This window comes from Hemitrygon akajei, chromosome 5 (genome assembly GCF_048418815.1).
Source record: "Hemitrygon akajei chromosome 5, sHemAka1.3, whole genome shotgun sequence".
Classification (NCBI taxonomy): Eukaryota; Metazoa; Chordata; class Chondrichthyes; order Myliobatiformes; family Dasyatidae; genus Hemitrygon; species Hemitrygon akajei.
Window position 1 is genome coordinate 193,470,849 of NC_133128.1, and position 17,791 is coordinate 193,488,639.

Here is a 17,791-nt window from a genome sequence, read left to right on the forward strand (position 1 = left end):
CTCTTCAGATTTTGTCTGCCTGGCATCAGCGGTCACATAACCAGGATTTGTGATATGCACCAGCTGTTCATACGACCATCCACCACCTGCTCCCATGGCTTCACATGATCCTGATTGGGGGATAAGCAGGTTCTAAACTTTGCTTATTAGTCTCCTGAAGGCTAGCAGAGGGAAGGAGCACCTTACACCTCCTTTGCTAGAGACATATTCTTACCCTGTCACCCACCATTATTTAAGAGAGACCATGTAAAACACCTGAAGGGTTGTGCCATGCAGAGATCTGGTCATTAAAGCAGTTACCAAATTTCACTGAGATATTGACTAACTGAAAGCTTTAAGTCAAAAGACAGCACAGAATACAATCTACAAACAAAATACCCCTTTCTTCCAATAATTATTTCTATTATACCTATGTGCTGAATAAGCTCCATTTGCTTTCAATATGCCACTAAAGATTTGTGTCAGCTACTATTCACAAAAAAAGTTATTATGCTGTGCATTTCATGAAATAACTCTATTCTAGTTTAAAACCTAAGTGAAGCACAAAGGCAGAAATTATATAACCGTAGCAGCTACACTTTGCCTTTATTAATATTTCATTCAGTTCAAACCATCAGGCAAATAAGCACTTTGTAAAATAATAAGATTTGAAATATCAGAGTGAAAGACCATTATTCCCATACACAATATATCAGCTTTATAATAGCCAGGATAAATTTTAAAGAAAAACCTGGTTTCTGTCCTGTTACAGAAATGACATGTATTAGTGCAGAAAAAAGCTATACTGTGCATTGGAACCATACAGCTTCTTCGAAGCATGCAGGAGAAGTATTTTTATACATACACAACATGCAGATGTGAATGTATCCCCCACAATTCAAAAGCCTTTACTGTGATTATCCAATGTGATGACATAATTTCAGGAGGCAGATGAAGGCACAAACCTACCCTCTGCGCCTGGCATTGTTTCCAATGGGAATCGTGAGACTAGTATGGGAGTGGGCTTCTCCAATGCTCAGCTGATCTTCAAGGCAATGGGGATGGACAGTGGGGCTAGCATTTCTGCAGGACGGCTCCATTCCTAAAAAATAAGTGGATGGCACTGCCTGCAAATTTCTGATGCCTCTGGTCTATTAAGGTACTGCTTCCAATAGCAGACACGCAGCAGTTTAAATAAGGATGCCTTAACCCTCTTGAGTTCCTGGTGAAAGTGTATGCTGTTCCCAGGTGCCCATGCATTCTACAATACTGCAGCAGTGACATTACACTGAATTGTATGCTGAAACACATTTACTGCAGTGCGTCCAGCAGGCTGCCACGTGCACAGAACAGTATGATTCATATACTCTGTTTGCATTGTGTATGCTTGGAAGGGAAGGAATTCACAGCTTCACTAACACACTTAACAAAAAAAGAGATACAAGCTCTATAATTGACTTCCTAGGTCAATATATGGCGGCAGACTTTCCAAATCTCAAGCATCAAAGCTGTACCAGACCTTCTTCCCAGTTTACAGTCACACAACCATTTTCCATGGATATTGAATGGGAATAGAAATTCTAAAATATCTACAGCAGGGAGACAAGTTGAACAACTTAGTCTCCAAAAGCAGTTCTATTATCACAGGAATCTCAGCTTGCAGTGTTACTTGCAAAGTTTGAAGGGATCAGGTTTAGAATTTTTCTAGTTTATAAGGTTTGGGCAGATTGATTTTTATCTGCTGAGCTATCAAAATAGCTTAGTGGTTAGCTTAAGCTTGATTATAAAGTCCTATTGAAAGGTACACGTCAGTATGAACTGAATAAGGCTTTCTGCTTTGATGAGATAGCAGGGTAAAATGGGAAAGAATAGAGCAAGTGACAGGATCAAGCATATTCCCTTCTCAATGTGACAGCTTGCTTTGATGAAGTTAATGCAATGGCCAGCATTCTGTTGAGAATAACTGTTTAAGGTTATGGAGTAGAACAATAATTTTGAAATGAAAAATTTAGGCTTTTTGAGATTGTCCAAGTATCCTAAGGAGAAGCCATTAGGTAGCCTAGTTTAGCTCAATAATGCAACAATTTACATACTATTTAAATGTAATACAGATGTAAAGATGTACATAAAACAAAAGGTAACTATTTTATATTATCTTTGATTTCCAGAGCTTCACTTATTTTGTGTAGAGCAATCAGAGACCAAGACAAATGGGCAGAAATTAATAAAAAGCTGGTCAAAAGGCAAACCCATGCTTGCTAACTTATTTTTTTCCCATTAAATATAAAATTAAATTAAATCATTTGAACCGCTGCCACCAAAGTTCCAGAACCATTTTAATGGAAGTTACTAAATGATGATGACATTACAGTTCCAGATCCCATTAGAAATCCCCTTTACTTTTAACCTGAAGAATGTTATAAACGAAGACACTGAGGACATGGCCTCATTCTGTCCTACAAATTATTTTGCATTTTTATCTTAGTGCTTATAAGGAATTTTTAATGATAGAATAGACAAATGTTCATCACAAGTCATAATTCAACCCATCTTTGTAAACACTGAGGGATTCAGTGATGGTTTTCATAAAGCAATTTCCCTCTAACAACTGAAATTCTAGTGTACTGAGATGTTATGTGTGTATATTTCGGAACAAGTGTTATGTAATACAGTTTGTCACCAGGCAGAACATACTGCCCTAGATTTTCTTTCTCCCGTTTGTCAATGATTGCTCAGCAAGTATTCTTGGGAATAATGCACAAGGTGCAAAATCAGTTCATCCCCCAGAGAAGGAAGGATTCAAAGGGGGGAAAGGGGCCACAGTGGTTGACAAAGGAAGTCAGAGATTGCATAGCATTAAAAAAGAGGAAATATGACAGAGCTAAGGTGAGTGGGAGGACAGATGATTGGGAAGTTTTTAAGGAACAACAGAACTTAACTAAAAAGACAATACGGGGAGAAAAAATGAGGTACGAACGCAAGCTAGCCAGGAATATAAAGGAAGATAGCAAAAGCTTTTTTAGGTATGTGAAGAGAAAGAAGATAATTAAGAACAATGTTGGGCCCTTGAAGAATGAATTGGGTGAAATTGTTATGGGAAACAGAGAAATGGCAGAAGAATTTAATGAGTACTTTAGATCTGTTTTCACTAAGGAAGACACAAGCAATCTCCCAGATGTATGGATGGGCCAAGGACAAAGGGTAACAGAGGAAATAAAACAGATTGACATTCGGAAGGAAACGGTGATGAGAAGACTGATGGGACTGAGGGCTGACAAATCCCCAGGTCCAGATGGTCTGCACCCTAGGGTACTAAAGGAGGTGGCCCTGGAAATTGCGGATGCATTGGTAATCATTTTCCAATGTTCCTTAGATTCGGGATCAGTTCCTGAGGATTGGAGAATGGCTAATGTTATCCCACTTTTTAAGAAAGGAGGGAGGGAGAAAACAGAGAACTATCGACCTGTCAGCCTGACATCAGTGGTGGGAAAGATGCTAGAGTCCATTATTAAGGATGAAATAGTGGCATATCTAGATAGCAGTGATAGGATTGGGCTGAGCCAGCATGGATTTACCAAGGGTAAATCATGCTTGACTAATCTGTTGGAGTTTTTCAAGGATGTAACCAGGAAGTTAGATGGGGGAGATCCAGTGGATGTAGTGCACCTCGATTTCCAGAAGGCATTTGATAAGGTCCCACATAGAAGATTGGTGGGTAAAATGAAAGCTCAGGGCATCGGGGGGAAGGCATTGACATGGATAGAAAACTGGTTGGCAGATAGAAAGCAAAGGGTAGCGGGGAATGGGTGTTTCTCGGAATGGCAGGTGGTGACTAGTAGGGTGCCACAGGGCTCGGTATTGGGACCACAGCTGTTTACCATTTACGTTAACGATTTGGATGAAGGCATAGAAAATAACATCAGCAAATTTGCTGATGATAATAAGCTGGGTGGCAGTGTGACATGTGATGAGGATGTTAGGAGAATTCAGGGTGACTTGGATAGGCTGGGTGAGTGGGCAGATACTTGGCAGATGGCGTTTAATGTGAATAAGTGTGAGGTTATCCACTTTGGGAGTAAGAACAGGAAGGCAGATTATTATCTGAACGGTGTAGAGTTGAGTAAGGGAGAAATACAAAGAGATCTCGGAGTTCTTGTTCATCAGTCACTGAAGATGAATGAGCAAGTGCAGCAGGCTGTGAAGAAGGCTAATGGAATGTTGGCCTTTATTACAAAGGGAATTGAGTACAAGAGCAAGGAAATCCTCTTGCATTTGTACAGAGCCCTGGTGAGACCACACCTGGAGTATTGTGTACAGTTTTGGTCTCCAGGGTTAAGGAAGGACATCCTGGCTGTAGAGGAAGTGCAGCGTAGGTTCACGAGGTTAATTCCTGGGATGTCTGGACTGTCTTACGCAGAGAGGTTAGAGAGACTGGGCTTGTACACGCTGGAATTAAGGAGATTGAGAGGGGATCTGATTGAAACATATAAGATTATTAAGGGATTGGACAAGATAGAGGCAGGGAATATGTTCCAGATGCTGGGAGAGTCCAGTACCAGAGGGCATGGTTTGAGAATAAGGGGTAGGTCATTTAGGACAGAGTTAAGGAAAAACTTCTTCTCCCAGAGAGTTGTGGGGGTCTGGAATGCACTGCCTCGGAAGGTAGTGGAGGCCAATTCTCTGGATGCTTTCAAGAAGGAGCTAGATAGGTATCTTATGGATAGGGGAATCAAGGGATATGGGGACAAGGCAGGAACCGGGTATTGATAGTAATTGATCAGCCATGATCTCAAAATGGCGGTGCAGGCTCAAAGGGCCGAATGGTCTACTTCTGCACCTATCGTCTATTGTCTATTATCTGAGACAGGTAGAGACAAAAACCCATGTAAAAAGATGTTACAAGTGGAAGTGACCCTCTCTCCCTGCTTTGAGGTTGTTTTGAGGTCAAACTTTGTATTTGACAAAATACTTCCATAAATATATATATTTTTAAGTTGAGGCTTCTATTCATCATTACTGCCACATATAAACAAATTTGTATTTTTAAATTGTTTAAGTAACTATAACAGAACAGATTCAACACTGTCCTTTGCAACTGGATCCTTGACATCCTGACCAACACAGCACAATCAGTATGAATCGTCATCAACATCTCCGTCACAATTATGTTCAGTACTGAGGTTGCGTCCTCAGCTCCCTATACTACCTTCTCCGCACTCATGACTATGTGGCCAGATTCTGTATCTACAAGTTTTGAGATGATGTCACCATCGTGGTCCATATCACAAATAATGTTGATTTGTGTACAGGAAGGAGATAGAAAGCCTAGGGACATGGCATCTTGGCTGAAACCTTTCCCTCAATGCTAGCAAGACAGAAGAATTAGTCATTGACAACACCTCTGAGGTTGAGAACATCACCAGTAACTTGTCCTAGTCCAATTAGATTGACGTTTCAGCTAAGAAAGCTCAGTGCCTCTGCTTCCTCAGAACACAAAGAATTTTGACAAGTCCCCTCAGTTTTTGTCAATGCACTATGAAAGCATCCTAACTAGATGCTTTACAACTTGGTATGGCAACTGCAGAGACTTGTGAACACAGCTCAGCACACCACAGAAACCATCCTTCCTCCATGGGCTCTCACTTGCTCGGTAACAGGTCAGCATAACCAAGAATCCCACCCAGCCTGTACATTCTCTGTTCTTCCCCAACCCCCCAAACCATTAGACAGAAGATACCGAAGTCTTAAGGACAACTGCTTTCTCTTTTTTTTCTGCCCATTATGCCACTGGCATTTACGGCAGCCATGAAGGTCCTCCATCTCTGGTGGTGTTCAGGGCTTCCTTCACCATGCCTTTAGCTTCCTCTTGGTCTTCACTTCTACCAGTCACGCAATTCCAAGTGGAGAATCGGCAATACTGTCACACTCAGATGCAGAAGGTCCCCCATCTCTGATGATGTTCAGAGCTTCCTTCATCATGTCAGCATTTCCCCTTCGTTTTCACTTCTGCCAGTCATGCAAGTCCCAGGTGGAGACTCAGGAATACCATCACACTCAGATGTAGAAGGATTCTTCATTGCTGTTTCCCATTGTTACGAGTCAATTGAAAAATGCTAATGAACTCTTGACCTCGCAATCAACCTCACTGAACCTTGCACTTAACAGTTTGGCCCGGTATTTCCTCCGTACTGTAACACATTATTCTGTACTTTGTTTGATCTTGTATTACCTCAGTGCACTCTACTAATTAATCCATCTGTACGGACAGCATACAGAACAAGTTTTTCAAAGTGCTTGCACCTTGTACATTTGACAATGATAAATAGATTACCAATTTACTGATTTATAGCTGTAAAGTAGTAGGCACTATGAATGCATGATCAACATTAATTTCAACAATTTGTTATGACATTATTGCAAACTGCAGAACTGATAATTCTGCATGTCCTCCCTATGTGTACATGTCCCAGCCAAAACCCATCCTTATCATTATTAGCAACAAATTCAGATCCCTCCATGGTGTCATGCTCTCTCTCTGTAATGTGCTTCAGAACACCTTTGTCCCTCCTGGCCCTTGTTTCACACTAGATCTGATTTCTCACCTGTTTTCATGTTGCAACTGGCTAAACAGAACTGACAGCTAATAGTGCTGGTTAACAATAAACGTTATCACAAAACCTAATTTGAAACAGCTAGTAGAACAACGTATTCATGGAAACCAGTAATAATTCCACTCTGATTGCATCCTTCTTTCTTTGAGGGAAGCAGTGGCCTTTAAATTGATACTTTCTTACATTGTCATTTCAGAGGAGTAGAACCCATTTTGTCAGCGTAAACATACCAATATTGTACTGGAAATAATTCTGAAAATGTGTAGCTTGGGTGGTTGATGGTTGGATGGAGTTGCTCCCTGATCTTGGAAATTAGTTTGCAGGCGTTTTATTACCATACGAGGTAACATCATCAGTGTGCTGTGGCTTGTGGTGTGTCGTCCGAATGCTTGACCTTTCTACACTTTTTAATCAGCTGATGTGGGGAGGAACTCTCATCAATGATTGGCCTTGTGTGTTATGATCTGGAACTTTGCCTGCATCAACTCATAGACCTCATTCTTCCCACATCAATTTGGGCTCACAGTGGGTGGAGGAAATTTGTTCATGCAAACTTACAATTTGCTCAGATTATTTTTTTGGTTTTGACTAGTCTTAAAACAAGTTACTCTAGCAATACATTCTGGATTTACTGCTGGAAGCTCTTCAAACTTTATTTCATAGTCAGAGTATCGGTTTCCATGTGTCTTCTTGTGGGTCCCTGCACATAGGGGTGTTGAGGGGAATGAGTGCATTGATCGTCTGGCCAAAAAAAAGCTGTTAAAAGTTCATCTGTGGATATAGACCTTCTACTCAGCAAATCAGAAGCTAAGGGGTTGACAGGGCTAAGAATGAGGGGATTATGGCAAGACCTGTGTGATAATGGGCATAAGGGGAGACACCTTTAGAGAATACATAAAACTGTTGGGTTGATGGGATAAAGGGGGTAAAGCAAGAAGGGAAGGAATTATATTTAGTCAACATAGAATTGGGCATACTATGCTTAATTATTCCTTACTTCTTATTCCAAACATCTCTCTGGGGTGTATAGCCTTTCTCATAATAAACTGTTGAACACTTTCTATTACAATGTGAAGCATATAAGGTTGAAAGTTTGAAAGAAAGCAAATGCAGGCTGATAGTATTCATTTAAAAACTTTAAGTTATGGAAGTGACTTTATTTAACAATATTGTCCTTCATTATTTACAATCTAGAGGGCTTTTTGGGTAATGTAGTTTTCATTTGATGAAGAACCAGCAGGTGTTTTATTTCCCAACTCACTACACCACACTCCAGTCCAGTTGATGGCCATAATGCACCTTTATGGTGGCCTGTCAATCACCATTAATAAGTAAACCTCAATTTTAGTTATGAGCTGATGTGAGAAAAATTCCTGACCATTACGCATGAAGTTCACCACATAGCCAATCAGTAACAGATTTCCTCTCAACATCACAACTGTTTCCGAAATGATGTCCAATCAACTGATGAAAAGTATATAAAGGCCAAGCATTTGGAGGACATGCCACAAGCAACAGAACACTTACGATGTCTCCTCGCATGGTGATGAAACATTTCCAAGTAAATTGCACTACACCACAATTTTAATTTGTACATTCTTTTCATCTCCCAATTCAACAAATTAGATGATGGAAACATGCTTAACACACAAAAATCAGCAATATAAAAAGAATCTTTATTTCATGATGAGGATTTATAACATTGTGGATGGAATTAACAGATTCTAACAAATAACCTTACAAATATTATTGACTTCTATTCTCTTCTTCAGGTAAACAACTTCAGAGCCAAAGTCCAACTTCCATTTCTACATAGAAGTGTAGAAAAGTTACCAAACAGTTAAAATAATTTTTTTGTATGATACCAGTTTGTTTTTGTAACAGTTCTTCGAAAAGATAGGAATGATGAATATTAGATCTCCATTAATAGACCTAATGGAGACTTGACGATACTGTTTCCCAATACCATAGACCAATAGCATTAAGCAAAGGGTCTGTGAACCCCAGGTTGGGAACCCTTGACTTAGACTCTGAAGTGAGAATCACAAGTGGGAATTGAGGTGCAGTGCATGGATGAATTAGGAGCAAAAGGTAACTAAAGGCAGAAAAGAGGAAATAAATGGAAAGTTATCTGGATAGATTAAGATGAAAATGGGTAAAAGGATGCTCATGTCAAACATCAACACTAACAAGAAACAGGTAAATTAAACAGGCTGCTTTTGTTGTGTACGTTTGATGTTATGCTGAGCTCAAGTGTACATGAACATTCATTTAGTGCACTGAAATAGAATTCTCAAATGCACTATGGAAAGTGAAAACTGGTGAGCAAAGTTAAACCTGGCAAGGTAAAGGGTGTACTATATATCCATACTAAAAAATAAGTCAAAGCATCTCGTCTATGCCTTTCTGAAGCTACTAACATAACACCTTATAAAAACTTTTAGTGTAATAGAAGCAGCTGTTTTCTTTGAGAGAAATAGTAAATCATAGAATGTGAGAATGGTGGTATATGAGAATGTATTATTCACTTGTGATTTCACTATCTAATCAAATGTATAGATCAAGAAACAAAATTACAGGGATCAAAGTTAATGCAAAATTCGAGTCGGGAATTGCCGTGACTAAATTTTAAAAGGATTTTCAGTTTTTCTATAATCACTCAATTCACTTAAATCACAGACTGATACCTGAAAAAAACACTAAATTGAGATTATAACAATGGACAAGACCCAATTTATTTCTAATCAGTTCTTTGATTGCAGTACTGGGTTTTGGATTTCTCCCAGCATAGATATACAATGTTGTCCCTGTATCACATACAATTTTTAATAAGCAATTAATATCCTCATAGGAGAATCTCATACTAAAATGCCTGTTACAACAAAGGCTTTTAAAAATATTACTTGTTGAAATATTGATTCACAAGGCAATTTTGTTAAAAGATTTCCCTTTGAAGTGTGTTTCTCACAGAAAATCAGGCAAAGCGAGATCTGTCTTAAACTCACTATGTTCATCAAAGCATAGCAGCTGATTTCATCAAGCCACAAGGCAGCTGATTTTTAAAACAGTTTGTGTGACAATGTTGATTAATCCTTTAATATTTATTTTCATACTGAGTTAGATCAATTGCACTGACAATCATGGTTTGCACTGGTTCTAACCAAAATGTGCAAATGTATATCAACAGTAATTAAACCCATATTGCATCTCACAACTTCTGTAATGTAAATGTTCTTCTGATAAGAAGTAAAGCTCATCAGTATTCAATCCTGGACATTCCATTACTGAAAACTAGCATGGTAAAAAATTCATTAAGTTCCATTTCAACCCTAATTTTCATATGCCTTCTTCTGAATTTGAGTGAATTCACATTCCTAAAAATGATTTTTTTTCAATATTAGGTGTGAAAGGTTGACAGATAACTATAAAATAAACTCTAGGTAAACATACAATTTCATACCAAAATATTCAGTGATTTTTTTTGTCAAGGAACTTCATCATAATTGCATTTACTTTGATATTTATGCAGTAAAAGTGGCAACCTGACCACAACTTCAAGACACTATTGATTTGCAGTAAATATGTGTATATTTTTATGTAAAAATAAATTACTATTATATCACAATCAAAACAAATGCCACTTAATTGTATCAAGATTGAATATCACTAGCTGGAGCTCTTTAAATCAGCAGAAAAGATATCACAGTTCATCATAAAAACAGCTTGCGTTGCAGTGAATGGTTTTCCAATGAACAAGTGTCCCAGTGGGGACAAAGAGAAAAGCATATATTGCTAAGAAAACGTTGCTCTCTGATTCGCTGCAGTGTGCTATGCTGCACTCTTCTAGTTCAATTTGAAGACTGAAGTTTGAAATAAATGCATATCATTATATAAGGTTAATGGGTCGCTTTCAGCACAAATGAGACATTATGAGAAGTTGTCAACATTTCTGACAGAGGTTTGTTTTTGTCAGTATAGTAGTTGGTTATTGTATACAGAGATATTAGTGAAAGGATAAAGGTACAAAAAAGAATAAATTGAACAGTCTGAGGAATTTCCATGTTCAGTACTCAATATATTAATGATAATGCAATGCCTCATGTTATTTCCATAGGCTGAAGGTATTTCATACAAAACATCAGCATGAGTCACCAAAGGAAATCAACTCGCCTGTTTTTATGTCGATCACGAAGATCCACTATTCTTGGCAGCACCCACAAATCCCATAACATAAATTACTTTAAGTTTCCACAAAAGGCAAGAGAAGATCAATAATTTACATTCCATTATTTTCTTCATCCTCGATAAAGGACTGCTGCATCTCCAAACCATTACCCCACATTAATTCTGGAAACTTTTATGATATTTCTTAACAGTCAACCAAGTGCCTTCTGTGAATAGACACACAAAGCAAGCTTTTTAACCCATTTCCAGCCACAATAAATTTACAGTTCATCAGATAATCTGAATTTATATTTACAGGTAAGTTAAAAAGACAGAGGTTCACTTACCTTAATTACCTTGGTGGGTTGACATTTGACTTGGTGGGATACTGAAGCTGTCTGATTCATTCTGCAAGTCTTTGGGTGCAGTGAAATCCTGAACAGTGTAAACCTGCAGATGTTCTCGATCAGTAAATCTGTCCGCTTTAAATTGTAGTTTGACCTAAGGCTGTTATCCTTTCCCCAGGCTCTGATCTACACACTACAAACCTGGCAGTAAGACTGCGTTTATCCAGCATCCTGCTCAACTCCCCCTCAACACAAAATGTGACAGCCTCTAACACAACCAATCAGAGCCCCAGTCTTCCCTCATCTACAGGAGCATAATTTAGAATACTGCTGTAATCAGATTTTATTTTTTTCTCCCCTATAGATGTCTAAGTGTCTAAGTTATGGCTCTGCTGTTGAATATTTTGCAAGGTTATGAGGGAATAAGGAAACTCTGATCAGGCTTTTGACTTAAATGTGAAAAATCAAGTTAAAAAGCTGTCATTCAGACAGTTTCCTAATGTACTTTTTGAAACTATGTAATTTAGCATAGTGTACTCACTCATGCATTTTGATGATTGCTTCAATTTAATGAGTTCAAAGCTCCTGAAGCATAAAGTAAACAGGTCTGTATATAGAAGATAGCGTCTGCCATAAACAAAATGACCAACTAGTTCTGTTAAAATAAATTAAATACTGTTTTCCCCATCGTCTCTACTTCATTATTTTCTTTCCAAATGACAGTAATTTTATAGAATAACTTTCAAAATATAACCATCCAAACTTTTACATGTTGCTTTTTTAAAGAAACCCAGTATTAAGCAAATAGTAGTTTGCTAGAAATTTTGTAATTGACTACTTCGATTATGATCTTAAAAACTGTAACTTAACCAACATTATCTGTGTAAAGACGGATTGGAATAGACAATGTGTTGTATTATGACATGGACCCCTTTCCTCTAAAGCAGGGGTTCCAACCCTGATTGGTTTAAATGTTCTCCCATCCTGGCAATTTACTTGAAAATGTTTCCTCACCGAATGAGAAGACATTGTCAATGCACTGTCTATTGGCACGATCAGAGAACAACTCAACCCAACCATCACATCTTCCAAACTGATCCCAGCCTTCTTTATGCCCTGGACCTCTACCATTATCCAAAAGGTCTATGAACCCCAAGCTGGGACCCCCCACTTTAAGTATATAGCCCACATTCTTACCAGGTCCAGATCCATGCCCCAGTCTATCGTAACATTGTAAAAAGTGATTTTGATATATTATTTGTCCACAGACAGCATTATTGCTAGATTAACCCTTTACATCTTGTCATCACCAGTATGGGTGGAAAGTAACACAGGTAATTGTGGTGCTGCCTCCCAGCGTCAGAAATCCACGTTCAGTCCCAGAGGCAGGAGCTCTCTGTGTAGAATTTGCACAATATCCTTGTCACATACAGTATATGTTTTTCTTGAAAGCTCCCGTTTTAAAGTTCAAAGTAAGTTTCTATTTGAAGTACATATACGTCACCATATACAACACTGAGATTCCTTTTCTGGGGGGTTCCTACCCCCCATTATGAGAATAGAATAGAACTTCATTGCCATTGCTCAAGACAGTGAGATTGCAGTGCTACCCCAGTCCGTATGAAATAGACATTTACCATGCATGTGTCTGTAAAAACAGGTATTTACAACAGCCCTCGGGAACAAGCTGGTTTTAAGACCATAAGATATAGGAGCAGAATTAGGCCATTCAGCCCATCGAGTCTGCTCCACCATTCAATCGTGGGCTGATCCAATTCTTCCAGTCATCCCCACTCCCCTGCCTTCACCCCATACCCTTTGATGCCCTGGCTAATCAAGAAAACCTATCTATCTCTGCCTTAAATGCACCCAATGACTTGGCCTCCACAGCCACTCGTGGCAACAAATTCCACAGATTTACCACCCTCTGACTAAAGTAATTTCTCCACATCCCCGTTCTAAATGGACATCTTTCAATCCTGAAGTCATGCTCTCTTGGCCTCAACTCCCCTACCACAGGACATAAATTTGCCATATCTAATCTGTTCAGACATTTGAAATGTTTCTATGAGATCCTCTCTCATTCTCCTGAACTCCAGGGAATACAGCCCAAGAGCTGTCTGACGTTCCTCACATGGTAAATCTTACATTTCTGGAATCATTCTTGTGAATCTTTTCTGAACCCTCTCCAATGTCAGTATATCCTTTCTAAAATAAGGAGCCCAAAACTGCACACAGTGCTCTAAGTGTGGTCTCACAAGTGCCTTATAGAGCCTCAACATCACATCCCTGCTCTTATATTCCATACCTTTAGAAATGAATGCCAAAATTATATTAGACTTCTTCACAACTGACTCAACCTGGAGGTTAACCTTTAGGGTATCCTGCACAAGGACTCACAAGTCGCTTTGCATCTCTGCATTTTGAATTCTCTTCCCATCTAAATAATCGTCTGCCCATTTATTTCTTCCACCCAAGTGCATGACTGTACACTTTCCAACATTGTATTTCATTTGTCGCTTCTTTGCCCATTCCCCTAAACTACCTAAGTCTCTCTGCAGGCTCTCTGTTTCCTCAACACTCCTCCACTTATCTTTGTATCATCAGCAAATTTAGCCACAAATCCATTAATCCCATCTTGCAAATCATTGGCAAACATCGTAAAAAGCAGTGGTTGCAACATGGACCCCTGTGGAACTCCACTGGGAACCGGCAGCCAGCCAGAGTAGGATCATTTTATTTCCACTCTGTTTTCTGCCGATCAGCCAATGCTCCACCCATGCTAGTAACTCCCCTGTAATTCCATAGGATCTTATCTTGCTAAGCAGCCTCATGTGCGGCACCTCGTCAAAGGTATTCTGAAAATCCAAGTACATCACATCTACTACAGCTACTTTGTCTACCCTGCTTGTAATTTTGTCAAAAAATTGCAGTAGGTTAGTCAGGCATGAATTTCTTTTCAGGAAACCATGCTGGCTTTGGCCTACCTTGTCATGAGCCTCCAGGTACTCCGTAATCTCATCCCTAACAATCGATTCCAACAACTTGCTAACCACTGACAGCAGGTTAACAGGTCTATGATTTCCTTTCTGCTGCCTCCCCCCTTCTTAAATAGCAAGTAACATTTTCAATTTTCCAGTTACCCGGTACAATGCCAGAATCTATTGATTCTTCAAGGATCATTGTTAATGCCTCCACAATCTCCCCACCTATTTCCTTCAGAATCCGAGAGTGCATTCCATCAGGTCCAGGAGATTTATCCACCCTCAGACTATTAAGCTTTCTGAGCACCTTCTCAGTCATAATTTTCACTGCACATACTTCACTTCCCTGACACTCTTGAATGTCCGGTATACTGCAGATGTCTTCCACTGTGAAGACTGATGCAATATACACATTCAGTTCCTCTGCCATCTCTGCGTCTCTCATTACAATATCTCAGCATCATTTTCTATTGGTCCTATATCTGCTCTCAACTGTCTTTTACCCTTTATATACTTAAAAAAGCTTTTAGTATCTTCTTTGATGTTAGTCGCCATCTTCCTTCCATAATTCATCTTTTCCTTCCTATTGACTTTCTTAGTTTCCTTCTGCAAGTTTTTAAAAGCGTCTCAATCCTCTGTCTTCCCACTAGCTTTGGCTTCCTTGTATGCCCTCTCTTTTGCTTTTCCTTCGGCTCTTTTTCAGTCTTACTATCTTGGCTAAGATTTTTTGTATCTCCTAGCAGATGGCAGGAGATTGAACAGACAACGTCTGGGACGGGATGGGTCTTTAATGATGTTTAAAGTGTACTGTAGGCTTCAAAAGAGTATTTCCTCCTCTATCCCAGAACATCTAGGTTGCTGGGCAACTTGACCACCGTTATATGAGTAATAGAATCTGGTGGTGGTTGTAAATGAGAATGAGGGGAGAATTTTTAAATGTGATTAAAAGGGTTAATGTAAATGTGTGTTTGATGGTCAGCACAGATTTGGAGGGGGAGAGGGCTGAAGAACCTCTTTTTGCATAGGTTGATGCCATGACTCCATGGGTTTGATAATGTGAGCAGCAATGCCCTTGTGTCTTTCTAACTGGTTTCATTATTACAGTATAAAAGCTAAATATTTGCAGGTGCTGGAAATCTGAAACAAAACAGAATATGCTGTCAATACTCAGTAGGGCATGGCACATTCACAAAGAGAGAGAACCAGAAATACAGCAGTGGATAAACACTGGCCTTGTTAGAATAAGCTTTCCTTTTCATGTTAATTATTTTAATTCATTAGCTGTACCTTATGCTTAATTTACATTAAAGTGGCCCATTGATATCTGAATTCACTCACTAGTACAAATTAGGAAGTATTCCTTCCTGGGAAAGTTCTATGATAGGAACTTTCATTGCTTTTGTATGGTCAAGATGTTTTCCATACATTCTCCAGTCTATTTTTAAATAGGGCACTATAGTAAGAACTAGAAAAATGCAGATGGCTCTTTGTGAAGTCTGAAATTTAGGTCAGAGCTTGGCAGTAACTTACTATGAAATGCCTCTATACTTTTATCCTGTTATAATTTTCCCTTTAACAAGTATGAAGGAAAGGATTTCTCTTTTTGCTTTGTTATTTTAAGGACTTGATTCAGGCCATTCGCTCCAGCAGAGGAGTGAAGCATACTGATGGATTCTGACTATGAATGGATTATTTTGAGGAAGTCTTAAGCGAATTGGACCTATGACTCCCTATGATTTAGAAGGGTGAACGCTTTGAAACATGTTAGATCCTGAGGGGTCCTGCTAGAGAAGATACAGAAAGAATGTGTTCTCTCACAGAGAAATAAAGAACACGGGCTTATTATCTCAGGATAAAGATTCACCCATTCCACCTTCTACCCTGAGGGAGTTGTGAAGCTAAGTCATTTGCATATTCAGGGCTGCATGATCAATATTTAGTCTCTGGGGATATCACAGGTTATGGGAACCTGATAGAAAATGTAGATGTCCATCTTTAGATCAGTCATGATTTTATTAGAATTGGCCTTTGGTTTCTTTTTTTTAAAATAGAGCTTACCTTGCCCAGGCGTGTGTAAACTGATCTCCTAACTTCATTAACTCTCCGACTTTCCATAAGAATATTAGACCATAGACAGAGAAGCAGAATTAAACCATTTGGCCCATCGAGTCTGATTTATTTTCTCTTTCAAACCAATTCTCTTGCCTCCTCTCCACAACTTTTGATGGCCTTACTAATCAAGAACCTATCAGTGCCTACTTTAAATATGCTAGGACTCCTAGGCACTTTGCACCTTCAATTTCTGAATTTGCTCCCCATTTAGAAAATAGTCTGCATCATTTTCCTTCTACCAAAATGCACGACCATACACTTCCCAACACTGTATTCCAACTGCCACTTCTTTGTCTATTCCTCTAATCTGTCTAAGTCCTTCCACAGCCTCTCTGCTTTCTCAAACACTACCTGCCCCCCCCCCATCTATCTTTATATTTGCTGCAAACATAGCCACAAAGTCCTCAATTCCATCATTCAACTCATTGACATACAACCTAAAAAGTAGCAGTACCAACACAACCCTCCTGGAAAAGGCCCCCTTTATCCTTTTTTCCCGACTGTTGGTCTCCTGCCAGCCAATCTTCTATCCGTGCTAGTATCTTCCCTGTAATAGCAAGGGATCTTATCTTGTTAAGCATCCTCATGTGTGGTACCTTGTTAAAGGCCTTCTGAAAATCCACGTACACAACATTCATCAATTTTCCTTTGTCTATCCTGCCTGTTATTTCCTCAAAGGCTGCAACAGATTTGTCAGGCATGATTTCCCCTTGCATAAATCATGCTAACTTATGCTTATTTTATCATGAGCTTCCAAGTAACCTGAAGCCTCATATTTAATAATGGACCCTATCATCTTGCCAACCACTGAAGTCAGGCTAACTGACTTATACTTCCTGTCTTTTGCTTCCTTCCCTTCTTGGAGGGACATCTGTAAATTTTCCAGTCACTGAGACACAGAGAAGTACAGCACAGAAACATGGCCTTCAGCCTGCAGCTCATCTAGTCCTCTCCTCCAGAAGCATTCCAAAATCTAGTGATTCCTAAAAGATCATTAGGAATACCTCCACAATCTCGTCAGCTACCTTACAGAAAGCTAAGATCCAGTGCAAGTCCAAGTGACTTACCTACCTTCAGACCTTACACCTTATTAATAATAGAAACTACACACGCTGACACTCTCAATTTTTGGCACTGCGGGAGTTTCCCACAATGAAGACAGACACAAAATAGTTATTCAGTTTGTCTGCCATTTCTTTGTCCCCAATTACTACATCTTCAGCATGATTTTCCAACAGCCCAGTATCTTCTCTTGCCTCTCTTTTACATCTGAAAAAAAGAATTGGTACCTTTTTTATATTTTTGGCTAGCTTACATTTCTATTTCATCTTTTCTGTCCTTAGTGCTTTTTTTTTAAGTTGCTTTCCAGTCCTCTGGCTTCCACTAATTTATGCTAAATTGTATGCCTTCTCTTTTTCTTTTACGCCATCTTTGACTTTCCTTGTCAGCCATGATTGTCTCCTCCTCTGTTTCGAATACTACTTCTTTGGGATGAACCAATCCTATGTTTTCGGAATTAATCCCAGAAACTCCAGCCATTGCTGTTCTGCCAACATCGCTAATAGTGTCCCATTCCAATTAACTTTGGGCAGTT

The 17,791-nt window shown here is 39.2% G+C and overlaps 1 protein-coding gene across 1 annotated transcript in view; it reads right to left on the reverse strand.

The window, feature by feature from the left end:
- LOC140728601 (inactive dipeptidyl peptidase 10-like) overlaps positions 1–11,275 on the reverse strand; it is a 1,645,453-nt gene extending 1,634,178 nt beyond the window's left edge. The window contains exon 1 of the mRNA XM_073047583.1: positions 11,102–11,275. Coding sequence (XP_072903684.1) covers positions 11,102–11,161 — 60 coding nt within the window. The 5' untranslated portion in view covers positions 11,162–11,275. The remainder of the gene's footprint in view (positions 1–11,101) is intronic.
- Positions 11,276–17,791: the final 6,516 nt, after the last annotated feature.